Below are 12,670 nucleotides of genomic sequence, written 5' to 3'. Positions count from 1 at the left end.
TCTACAAAACAAATAATAGTTTTAAAAAAACTAAATCTACTTTAAAAAAAAAAACACACTAAAAAACAGAAAATGCAAAATATCTTGATTCCTTTAACTAACAAGGCTATAATACTAAAAATAGTTGCCAAAATAAGGCGAAAAATTTTTTTCGATCGTAAAGCACTCTCTGATGCTTCGCATCACGAGTCGTGCAATAGTTTAAAATTAAAAAGCTATTATAAATAATCCAAACTAAAAAGTAGAAAATAAATAATAGTTTAAAAAAAACTAAAAAACACGCTTTTTATAGAAAACCGAACTAAAAAATAGCAAATAAATTTTAATGAATTTAAATTAAGAAAATAGTGTTCAAAATTTCAATGAATATAAATTAATAATAGTGTGAATACAAAAAAAATATTTAAAAAAGCGTGGGGTGCATGGTGTCAATAGTTATAAATATTTTATTGACAGATATGAGTAGAGTGATTTTCATTTCGATATGACCTTAAAAGGATTCTCGCCACAGAGTGTTTCTGGTTAGCACGTGTGTCTAGAATTTTTGTTTATTTTGAGTGATTTAGTGCCTTTTTGTGACTTGTTTTTGTTTTTGTGTGTTGTCCTTGTGTGTGTTTCTGTGTGTGAACGTTTTTTTTTCCGCCAATTTAAGTAAGTCTTACTAATATGGACCGCAATAAACCGCCTGACCCTGATCCGCCTGACATCTCTCTTGCGCCGCCATCCCCTAACTATCCACTTTCCCAATTCGCAGATGTTGTTTGCAGCATCGCGGATTCCCAAATCCCGTCCCATTCCGATTCCCAATCCTCATCTCACCAGAACGGTAGGAAACGTTCTGGAGATGAAAACAATGCGCCGAATCACATTCCGTCTAAGCAGCAGAGAAACCAAATAGGTCGCAATAGATACTCTGCCACCGATAAAGCTCCGTTCATCGTACATGTCTCACGCTTGGAGTCCCAGCCTAATGCAGGTACCACATTACACCCTGTAACTTTTGGCATGTTCTTGGTGAACAACAGAATTGGTAACATAGTTCGTGATGGCGTCAAGAAAGTAGGTAGGAACAGAGTTTCTGTCGAATTTTCATCCCCTCAGGATGCTAATTCATTTCTAATAAATGGAATTCTTTCAAAAAATAGTTATGTTGCCATGATTCCCACATTTAACATAACCCGCATGGGTGTGGTTACTGGTGTGCCTACCGACCTCACAGAAGAAGAAGCAATGAATTACCTCACTGTGCCCTCTGGATGTGGACAAATTCTTAAGGTTCGTCGTATTAGCAGGAAAATCTTTAGAGATGGTATAGCTGAATTTAAGCCTACCGAAACTTGTGTCATTACTTTTGATGGCCAAGTCCTACCAACAAGGATATACTGTTGTTATACTTCTCTTCCAGTTTCCCAATATGTCTACCCCACCATCCAGTGCCGCAAGTGCTGCAGGTTCGGTCACGTGGAGTCTATTTGTCGCTCGAAACCACGCTGCAGTAAATGTGGCCACGATCACCCTGGTGATGGTTGCAACATTTCTGAGGGCGAGGCCTTCTGTGTACTATGTTCTGGAAATCACTATGCGAATAGCAAGTCATGCCCGGAGCTTGGTAGACAGAAAGCTATAAAGAATATCATGGCTGAGAAATCACTTTCATATGCTGAGGTCAGCAAAACAATCCCACCTGTTTCTCGCAATTATGCAAATGCTGCAAAATCATCATCTCAGTCATACCGCAAAACAGTTTTCTTAAAGCCGAAGACCCACGCTCCCCTCTCACCTTCTTACGACAAAGTTGCTCATCAGAACATTATAAATTCTCCTCCACCTTCACAGCCTAATGGCTGCGCCCTAAATAACCCCTTCGCTGGTTCCAATCATTTATCTCCTATTATTGAAATTCTTAGTAAAGTACTTACAACTATTCTTTCAAATAATTCTGAAATACCGTCCAACGTCGCCCATCAACTTGTTACTCTCCTACTAAATATTAAGAATGGCGCCTCGCCAGGTATTCCTACAGTGGAATGTGAGGAGCGTGTTTCATAAGAAGCATGACCTCATATTCCTTCTCAATAAATACAAGCCCTTGGCTTGTTCCATCGCTGAGACTTGGCTTACCCCGAGCCTTAGCTTTCGCATGCCACACTTTAATATTTTGAGATGTGATAGGTCTGATGGATATGGAGGGTCGGCTCTCCTCATTAACAATAGAGTACCACTCTCGACCCTCTCCCTTCCGGTTCTGGATGGTGAGTTGAACATTGTTGCAGCTAAATTCGAGGGCATAACAGTAATGTCTATTTATATCTCCCACCCCCGTCAAAATTTTTTAGCCTCACTAAGAAACGTGTTCAATAATGTAGATGGGCCTATGTTAGTTATGGGAGATTTCAACTGCCACCACTTTAGGTGGGGCTCCAACCGTTGTGATGCGTTTGGGGAAGGTTTAGTAGAAATCCTCGATGACCTAAACCTGTGCATCTTAAATGATGGTTGTCCTACCCGTAGATCCCTTCCTGGGCAACAAAAGAGTTGTGTAGATCTCACATTCTGTTCTGTAGAGTTGGCGGCATCGTTCCATTGGGAATGTACTGCTCTTACGCATGGTAGCGACCACTACCCCATTGTTGTTACTTTATTAAATAAAACTTATCTAGAGAAAAGTTCTCCTCCACTTCTGAAGTACAACCTATCTAAACCGGATTGGTCAAGGTTTGCTTCTCTATTGGAGGAGAAAATTAGTCTTCTTCCAAATTTAACTTCTGCTTTCCCTCATTCTTCTGGTCACCACCATGCTAAGAGCTGTTATGAGGCATTCGTGTCAGCTATAACCTCCAGTGCTGATTCCACATTCCCCCTGCGTAACGGTGCCAAAAGCATAATTCCATCACCTCCGTGGTGGGATCCAGATTGCACAGCCACGATTCGAGAACGTAAAGAAGCCGAAAAACGGTACAATGGAGCGATGAACAACGAAAACTTACTACAGTACAGACGAGTCTATGCCCGATCCCAACGGCTTCTTCGTAAGAAGAAACGTCGTGGTTGGGTTAAGTTTTGCACCTCTCTTTCTCCCTCCACTCCAGTGTCCGCAGTATGGAAGAGCATAAACCGCTTCAGACGTGGGTGCTCTCCATCAATATCCTCCCCCATTACTAGACAAACCGCTGAATCCTTTTTTAATAAAATTGCTCCAGCCTACGTCCCTTTGCCTACAGAATTTGATCACCCGCCTGTGGGTGTAGTGGATGACCCTCTGGACGAACCATTTACAATGGATGAATTGAATGCGGTGCTTCGTCATGTTCGGGACTCTGCCCCGGGCATTGATGGCGTTCCGTATTCATTTATAGTTCATGCTAGTTCAAACGCAAAATCATACTTTTTAAACATTATAAATTACTGTTACTCTTCTGGTTGGGTTCCTGATCAATGGAAAATTCAAATCATTATTCCTCTTCTGAAACCCGGCAAAAATGTTGATGATCCGAATGGCCTTAGACCAATTGCATTGTCCTCGGTCTTGGTCAAATTATTTGAACATCTGATTAAAAATAGACTTGAGTGGTTGGTCGAATCTAGAGACTTACTGCCGAGCCATCAATTTGGCTTTAGGAAGGGTCTTGGCACAATGGACAGCGTGGCAACATTAGTTACTGATGTTCGTACAGCCTTTTCCAAAAATGAATCGGTTGTAGCCGCCTTCCTAGATATTTCCTCCGCATATGACAGTGTCCTTCTTCCCATTCTCAGGCAGAAACTGCAAGAGCTGAGTCTCCCGGTCAAGATGATACAAGCCATATGCGGACTTCTTATGTCGCGGTCGTTGGTGCTGAGGGTGCAGGGTGAGGTATTTGAGGAAAGATACGTATGGAAGGGTCTTCCCCAAGGCTCTGTACTTAGCCCATTACTGTACAACCTGTACACAATTGACATTGGTTCCTGTTTAAACAGAGACTGCTGCATTTTGCAATACGCCGACGATCTGGCGCTCTATGTAACCAATGCTTCAATTGTGGACGCTGCTTCATCACTCTGCCTTTCTCTGGACTCTCTGCACCAGTGGCTTCTAGATCGTGGTCTAACACTATCTGCTCCAAAAAGCTCGGTTGTAATCTTCTCTCGGAAGCGTCTGATCCCTCGGGTCTCTATAAAAATCCAAGGTCAGGGCGTTCCTGTTGCTAAGAAGGCTAAATTTTTAGGGGTCTACCTTGATTCTAAATTGACTGGTACTGAGCACTTAACTTACCTGGTGAAAAGGTGCGAAAGGGTCATATCTATATTAAAAGTCCTTTCTGGTGTATGGTGGGGGGCTCACCCTTACACCATGAAATTGATATACAACGCGTTAGTCCGCAGCATTTTAGATAATGGCTCATTTGTATTGATCCCTTGCAACAGGGGTGCTCTGGCAGTATTAGATAGGCTCCAGTCTCAATGCCTTCGAATCATCTCAGGTTGCATGAAATCCTCTCCCGTCAACGCCTTGCAGGTAGAATGCGCCGAACCTCCTTTAGCCCTGAGGAGGCAATATCTAGCTTCCCGATTTCTATGCCGTGTGTATCCCAAAAGTTTCCATCCCCTCATCCCTAAACTTAAAGAGTTAGATTCTCTGTGCAGATCTTCCAAGTACTGGGAACACAAAGAAATACCACTCATCTTGAAAACGTTTCGCCATTTGCAAAATTTGAATTGCCCCATATCCCAATACCCCAGATTACCTCTCTTCAACTTTTCTTATGAAGTCCTCTGTTTTACTCCCAAAATATATTATAATGTCGGTATTTCCAAAAAGTCCCCTTCGGCTAATTCTGCCTTCAATGCGGTGGTGGAAGAACGATGGCTTGGGTTTCAGAGGTTTTTTACTGATGCTTCCAAATTAACATCAAGCAGTAACACAGGTGCTGCGGTTTACTATCAAAATTCTAAAATTATTTTAAAATTTAAATGTCCAAAGGAGTCCTCTGTATTTACAGGCGAGTGTGTGGCATTATTGGAAGCTTGCCTGTTCATTGAATCCCACGATATCAGCTCAGGGGTTATCTTTTCAGATTCCTTGAGCTGCCTACAAGCCCTTTCCCAAAATCCATTTAAAAGTAAACTCCAAAGCCCAATAATCCTTAGCATTAAAAAGTCCCTATTATCTTGTAGCATCCAACAAAAAGAGGTCCATTTAGTATGGATACCTAGCCACTGTGGTATCAAGGGTAACGAATGTGTGGACGCCCTGGCTAAAGATGCTTGCACATCAGTTACAGCCGATCCTGCGCACTTCTCCCTTCAAGGGTATGACCTGCTGAACCTTCCAAAAGCGCATCTTGAGACTGCATGGCAAGAGTATTGGAACGTTTCCAGCAATAAAAAGGGTAAATACTTTTTTAATATACAACCCTTAATTCAAAGTAAGCCCTGGTATTACCATTTTAAAAAGTTCCCTAAGCACGTGATATCGGTTTTTAGCAGAATCCGTTTAGGACATTGCTGCACACCTGTTTTTCTGCGCAAAATTCGTGTACAGGACTCGTCTCTCTGTGAGTGTGGATTGGATGAAGGTAGCTTGGAGCACATATTTTTCAGCTGCCCTATAAACTCCTCATCCTTCGACCTATATAACCGCCTCATTAAATTAAAGATTCCTGTACCAATCAACTTCCCTTCCCTTTTAACATTTTCCTCTCCAGAACTGATCCATATCCTATTGATCTTTATCCTCCAAAATAACATTAAATTGTAGACTTTGGTCAATTTAGGCCACTGTCTATGTGGTTGTGGTATTTTTATTTTTTATTTCTGTGTATATATATGTTTTGTTTTATACTTCTATGTACTAACAATATATCAAGTTTATTTATGTGTTTGTTTCAGTGCCGTCTTACTAACGCAACAAGTTCTACAATAAGTGCAAAGTTTTCTCCTTTCAGTTTTTAAAATTGTTATCGTACCTACTTGCTTCTCATATCACTTGTCAGTGGCAGAATCGTCGACATCAACATCGACGGCAGAGATTGCCAGAAACAAAAATAGAATAGAATAGAATAGAATAGACCTTAAAAAGCACCCCACGCTTTTTTAAATATTTTTTTTGTATTCACACTATTATTAATTTATATTCATTGAAATTTTGAACACTATTTTCTTAATTTAAATTCATTAAAATTTATTTGCTATTTTTTAGTTCGGTTTTCTATAAAAAGCGTGTTTTTTAGTTTTTTTTAAACTATTATTTATTTGCTATGATTTTCTTGGAAAAGTAGGTATTTTTATAAATATCAATCCCGTAAAAAATCAAAGAATTGGGTTCCCACGTCGTTCTACTGAGATTTCTAACGTATTGCCTGGAAGCACGAACCACAACTTGATACACATAATTGCTTGATAATGTCGTTAAAAATTTAAATTCACTCTTAAAAATGCTACATAATGATTACAGTTTACGTAAATAATCTCTAAATAGAGAGAAATTACAATAAATAATGTATAAACATAGAAATAAGGGTGTATGTTAGAGCAAGCAGTGCTGACAACTCGTAGACATTATAATAATGTCTGCCGCTGCGATCGCTTTTCGTCCATGCAAGTTACGTTCTCCGATTTCGCCGTTTCATGTGCGAGCGCATGGCAGTGTTTACATCACGTGACTCATGTTTGTAAACTTTGCAGCGTGAGTCTGACATTTTATTAATAGAAAGAAAGACTTTCCAATGATTTCTCACGAGAGTCTTGTAAGAGATAAAACTGGATTATAGGCACATATATACACATTATAGGCAATTATAGGCACATAAGTAATGTTTTAATAGAAAGATGGAAGGTTGAAATGAATCGCTTTATCGTATGTGTGGCCATTGAGTGTAAGGTCCTAGATTTGATTCCCGTGTCGTGTAAACTGATTTTTATATGACTAACAGTTTCGAAATGCGAAATTTTAGCCTTCAGATCGGATTCGGACATTGTTTTTTTCTCAATAATCTGTTTATCCGACAACTGAATTTGTTTTCACCGCGGTTTCTGATTCGTGGTTTTCATTATGAATGATGACCATAAATTACCACCAGAGCACGGGAATATAAAGTCCCGGATTTTTGGAGGGTGTATTTAGGGCCACAGCCAAATGAAATGGTGACACAAAGAAATATTATCACTTATTTATGTTTTTTGGATTTTTTTATAAACACACACACTGCAATTAGCAAATGTTTCCTACATAATTTGACAAAGATGTTTGTAACTTTACATGTTTGATTGACACAAGGCGAATTTGCAAAGGATACATTCGATTGCGGTCATCAACTTGGAGCAATGACCGCTTCGTGCGACCTTGGGGCTTGGGATGCTGATGTATTCGTGATATTATCACAAATTCGTTCAGCCTATTGTAAAGGTAAATATGAGACATAAATAAAAACATTATGACATTTTTAAAAATGTTTTATCATAAGTATAAGATTTTTTTACCTATAACATTTAAACATATTCTGTTAATTAATAATTCAGTAAATGTGTGGTGTATGTTTTATAAGTGCACTGGCTTCGTGTGAATCAGCTGGTCAGCTGTAGTAACCTTTTTAGATAATCGGGCTGCGTTAGCTTACATCATAGCCTACGTCGATTTGTGATATAAAAAAATATACACAACGTACCAACATAACAAAACAATAGCTCGATGTACTACGTAGTACTACTATGAGAACTCACTGAAACTCGCTTGAATTCACGACAGTTTATCGTCTGTAAAAAGCCTTGTGTTTGGATGAAAAAAAAGCCAACGGTCGCTGTAGTCTGTTGGTATTATTTATCTGTTTTTAAAATGGCGACGGCGGCATAACCTAACAAAATAGCATAGAATTTTGTTTTGTCGTGTTATCATTTTAGAATTAGCGAAATAAAATACCAAAAGTGATTAAACGATAGTGAATTGTGTTTAAAGTTATAAATCCGACATGGCGGATGCGGCTGCGAGGCAGTTGCAATATGAATACAAGGCCGTAAGTTGATATTTTTGTTACAAACAATTTTGGTTAGATTATTGCTTGTTATTGTGCAATTTTTTCACGTTTTTCTTTTCAATACCTAATATTACACGCACAAATCGTAGTAAAAAACCAACTCCTTTGATTATTTTCCCAGAAAAACTACTATATTTGAATTAAGAACATTGGTAAGATTTGCGTACAATTTTTCACAGAACTCAAATTTGGTCTTACAAGCCGATGTGAGGCTTATTGAGCGCCGTGGTCGCGATGAGGCCACTGGCGAGGTCCTGTCCCTCTCGGGAAAGCTCACCGGGACGCGGATGGGCGACCGAGCACAGCGTACCAAGCCTGACAAGACTGAAGAGAGAAAAGTCAAGTAAGTTTATTTCTTAGCACTTTTTTACCTCAAAAACTGTTAATTTGTAACTTTTGACCACTATTAAACGTGTTTAACACTACTTTATAGGCGTCAGAAACGCGATGAAGCGTCATACGAGCTCTCAAAATCAAAAACATCACGGGTAGCCTGGGCTGATGACACCCCGGGAGTTCTATACCGGCCACGAGCGCAACACACGAGGCACGCCTATGAAATGCTGCTCACATTCATGCAGAGTGCCCTTGGAGACCAGCCCAGGGATATCCTGTGTGGAGCCTGCGATGAGGTCCTCGTGGTGTTGAAGAATGATAAGTTAAAAGATCCGGAAAAGAAGAAGGAAATTGAGATGCTTTTGGGGCCTGTTGCTGATGAGAGATTTGCTCTGCTCGTTAATTTAGGTAAGATTTATTTGTAGACTGTATGTTTAGTAATGTCTAACCTGTATTCTATTATTTTCTTTTTGCTTTTGTGCATCAACCATTGGGCTGGTGTCAAGCGTAAAGAATTATTTAAGTGTGCAATCACTGCATAGTATAGAACAAAGTCGTTTTCTGTGTTTTTTTTTTTAATAGATAGAGTGATTAAAGATAAAGATAATTTGTTTAAAAACATAAAGAGTAATATAATGTAAAGTATAATAACATACATTAAATAGCGGGGAAATACTGTTATCCCGTGCGAAACCGGATCTCAGTCACTAGTTTGCAATAAAATATAAAATCTGTCCAAAGGTAAAAAGATCACAGACTTCAACATAAGCTCTTCAGCTGAGGGTAATACAGAAATTGATGAGACATATGGCATCAATGTGCAGTTCGAGGAGTCTTCAGAGGAAGATGATGAGGACGCTTATGGAGAGGTGAGGAACTGTCTATTATGTTTTGGGGAATTAGGATTCAATGACATTATTGATTTTGACTGAAAAAGAGGCATTCAAAATAAATGTTTTGTTTAATGATTTAAGATTACTTTTATGTGATGAATGTCAAAATTCTATCTATAGTAAGCAAATTAACAGATAGATAGAGTATTGGGAAGGGCCTAAGTCAGTTAACATGATTGATTTAATTTAAAAATTAAAAGTGTACTTCTATACTATTATGATAAAGAGGAAACAATTTCTTTGTTTGTACCGTGAAGTTCCCCTGTAATGTAGGTGAAACTCTGGGAAACAGCTAATAGTACTTAAAAATATTTCCTGCTCATTATAAATGTAACTCGAACTTTAACATTTGTGCCTGCAGGTCCGTGAAGAAGATAAGGAAGATGGAGAAGGTTCGGAGAATGAGAAAGAGAAAGACAGCAGTGCTGACGAGGACAGTGACGGAGAAGGCAAGAGAAATGCCATACATACCAATGTGAGTACTACAGCTTAGTTAAACCTCAGACTCTATCACAACAGAGAAGCTTTTAAATAACCAAGAGCATAGCATGCTCAGAAATACTACTGAGTGAGTGGAGATATGAATGACAAAATTCTATTAATTTTTTACGAACTTTCTGCTCTAATCCACTTTGGAGGAGTCAGGGCCTTAAGCATGTTATGTCAGACATTTGCAAAAACATACATTTCATGTCAAAAACGAGTTTTTTTTCTGCTTTACATGTGTCTTTGTTTAGATCCATATAAACATTATTGGCCTTACTACAAAAACTTTAACCACTGTTTTACACTTGTCTAAAAAAAAATGTGGCTCCAAAATGAACCGTATGTCAACGTCATAATTTGACATTTTTTTAGACAAGGCATAAACTGACGTTAAAAAGTTTTTGTGGTAAGACGGTATTTATTTAGCTTGTGGCTCAATATGCTCTAAAACTCTAAACTACTCTAAAGGTACTCAAAAGATGGTGTTTATTTATGCATGCACAGAATTAAGTCCTTTTCACATGCAAACGGTCATGGCACGGCTGCTGTCGTAATTTAAACTTGATGTTTAAGCAGTTTCCCATTACAAAAGCTATTTCGCTAACAACATTGACGTTATTTTTTCTTAAACCAACTGTTAATTTTGAAAAATCATTGTTAAGAAAAAGTGGAGTTTTTTTTTTAAGTAAATTTAAAAGGAAATTCTAAACAAATCTAACACCACAATTATCTTCTAGCTTTCAGAAGAGCAATCACAGAAGCGACGGGACGCCACCTTGCATCCCATGGATATTGACGCCTACTGGCTCCAGCGTCGTCTCTCCCGGCACTTTCCCGATGCCATGCTGTCTCAGGTACCGAAATGGATTAAGTAGCTATCCTTGAATAGGTTTAAATTAAAATTCAAAGATATATATGGCCTTACTACAAAAACTTTAACCACTGTTTTACACTTGTCTAAAAAAAATGTGGCTCCAAAATGAACCGTATGTCAACGTCATAATTTGTCATTTTTTTAGACAAGTCTTAAACTGACGTTAAAAAGTTTTTGTGGTAAGACGGATAGTGTTAAAACAGTTTAATAGTTAATATACAAAGTGTGTCGTACCTAATCACATTAAATTAAACACGTTAATATACTGGTTAGTCAAGTAAGTCGATTAGCACAAGGAAAAAAGAATAAAAAGGTGCGAGAATTAGAACACCATATAAGAGTCAGTCATTACAACTGGTCAAAACATTTGATACTCCTAACTTTATCTCTGCTTTACACATGATGTTGTAAATTATGAAAACGTTATGTTTTTTTACAATTTGCCATAGAATATCATAAAGTATATGCGATAGGATTTAATGTGATTGTGAACGACAAACCCTGAATAACATACCTGTGTTTTCACAAAATAAATTATCTCCTTTTCAGGCCAAGTCTTCTGAAGTCCTGACAGCATTAGCCGAGGCAGCCGATGACAGAGATCTGGAAAACAGGCTCGTATTGCTACTGGGTTACGATTGCTTCGAGTTTGTCAAGCTGTTGAATAAATATAGATATACAGGTGAGTTTACATAATAATAATTCATCATCCTCCGAGCCTTTTCCCAATCATGTTGGGGTCGGCTTCCAGTCTAACCGGATTCAGCTGAGTACCAGTGCTTTACAAGAAGCGACTGCCTATCTGACCTCCTCAACCCAGTTGCCCGGGCAACCCGATACCCCTTAGTTAGACTGGTGTCAGACTTACTGGCTTCTGACTACCCGTAACGACTGCCAAGGATGTTCTATGACAGCCGGGACCTACAGTTTAACGTGCCATCCGAAACACAGGCAATGGTGTCTAAGACACAGGCAATGGTGTCTAAGCAACATTTAATTATTACATAATAATAATTAAATGTTACAAAACGAAGGTGAGGAGGTTTAAGTAACAGTCGCTTTTAGCAGTCTGGATGGGTGACCATCTTGTCATGGCAAGTTCTTCCGTGTTTCGGAAGGCGCGTCAAAGTGTTGGGTTCTGGCTGTCTTCTGATCGCCTTTGGCAGTTATTAAGGGTAGTCAGAACCCAGAATCTGACAGCCATTCTTACCAATTTGTATTGGGTTGCCTGTGTAACAGGATTGAGGAGGTCAGATAGGCAGTCGCTCCATGTGGCACACTGGTACTCAATTGCACACAGCTAGACTGGGAGCTGACCCCAAGACCCCAATATAGTTGAAAAAGGCCAGGCCTGGAATTAATGTTTACAAAATTACGAAAATCTCAACATGCCACTCATTAAAAGCGTTTTCGTACTTATATTTATCTTGTACTTATTGTTTGTCTATATTACAACTAAATAATAATTGAATATTTACCTTCTCCACAGTACTCTACTGCACGAAGTTGGCGTCCTCACAGTCGGAGAGCGAGCGAGCCTCCATCAGGGAGGAGATGTCAAAGCAGCCACATTTGCAGAAGATCCTCGCTCAATTGGAGACAGGGAAGGGTGATGATGAGGTAAGAACAGGATTTTACTTTAAACTATCAACCTTGTGACATTAAACTGTAAAACAAGTAAGAGTGGAGATGAAAAGTCAAAGTCAAGTCATTTAGGCCTTTACAAGCACTTGTGAACGTCAAAAAATGTAAATAAGTTTGATTCTAGTTGCCCATTCCAAAAGTAGCTTCCTATGGAAAAGAATGGGCAAGAAACTCCATGGTTACTCCTTTAAAATTACTTAAGTTAAGTATTCCAGTTTGTATGTACAAAAAACAAAACGAAAAGAAAGAAAACACACTCTTTTTCTCCTTTGAACTAAAAGTAGAAATATACATTATATGCTTGATAAAATCAATGGATCAATCATAAGAACATGAATAATTATTTTGTTTTCTCTTTCACAGTAGTAGTTAAATGTAATTTTCAGTTTTTTTTTACTAGTCTAGTGCCTTGAATAATCTGTTTTATC

General features: G+C 38.6%; 1 protein-coding gene across 1 annotated transcript in view; it reads left to right on the top strand.

Moving 5' to 3' along the window:
- The first annotated feature begins 7,808 nt into the window (after positions 1-7,808).
- LOC124644065 (putative U5 small nuclear ribonucleoprotein 200 kDa helicase) overlaps positions 7,809-12,670 on the top strand; it is a 44,091-nt gene continuing 39,229 nt past the window's right edge. Inside the window, exons 1-8 of the mRNA XM_047183268.1 lie at positions 7,809-7,988; positions 8,189-8,352; positions 8,443-8,753; positions 9,087-9,214; positions 9,600-9,713; positions 10,462-10,578; positions 11,148-11,280; positions 12,088-12,218. Of these exons, the coding sequence (XP_047039224.1) occupies positions 7,944-7,988; positions 8,189-8,352; positions 8,443-8,753; positions 9,087-9,214; positions 9,600-9,713; positions 10,462-10,578; positions 11,148-11,280; positions 12,088-12,218 (1,143 nt within the window). The 5' untranslated portion in view covers positions 7,809-7,943. The remainder of the gene's footprint in view (positions 7,989-8,188; positions 8,353-8,442; positions 8,754-9,086; positions 9,215-9,599; positions 9,714-10,461; positions 10,579-11,147; positions 11,281-12,087; positions 12,219-12,670) is intronic.

This window comes from Helicoverpa zea, chromosome 29, assembly GCF_022581195.2.
Source record: "Helicoverpa zea isolate HzStark_Cry1AcR chromosome 29, ilHelZeax1.1, whole genome shotgun sequence".
Classification (NCBI taxonomy): domain Eukaryota; kingdom Metazoa; phylum Arthropoda; class Insecta; order Lepidoptera; family Noctuidae; genus Helicoverpa; species Helicoverpa zea.
The sequence above is the reverse complement of the archived record's forward strand: the minus strand, read 5'-3'. Positions and strand labels throughout refer to the sequence as shown.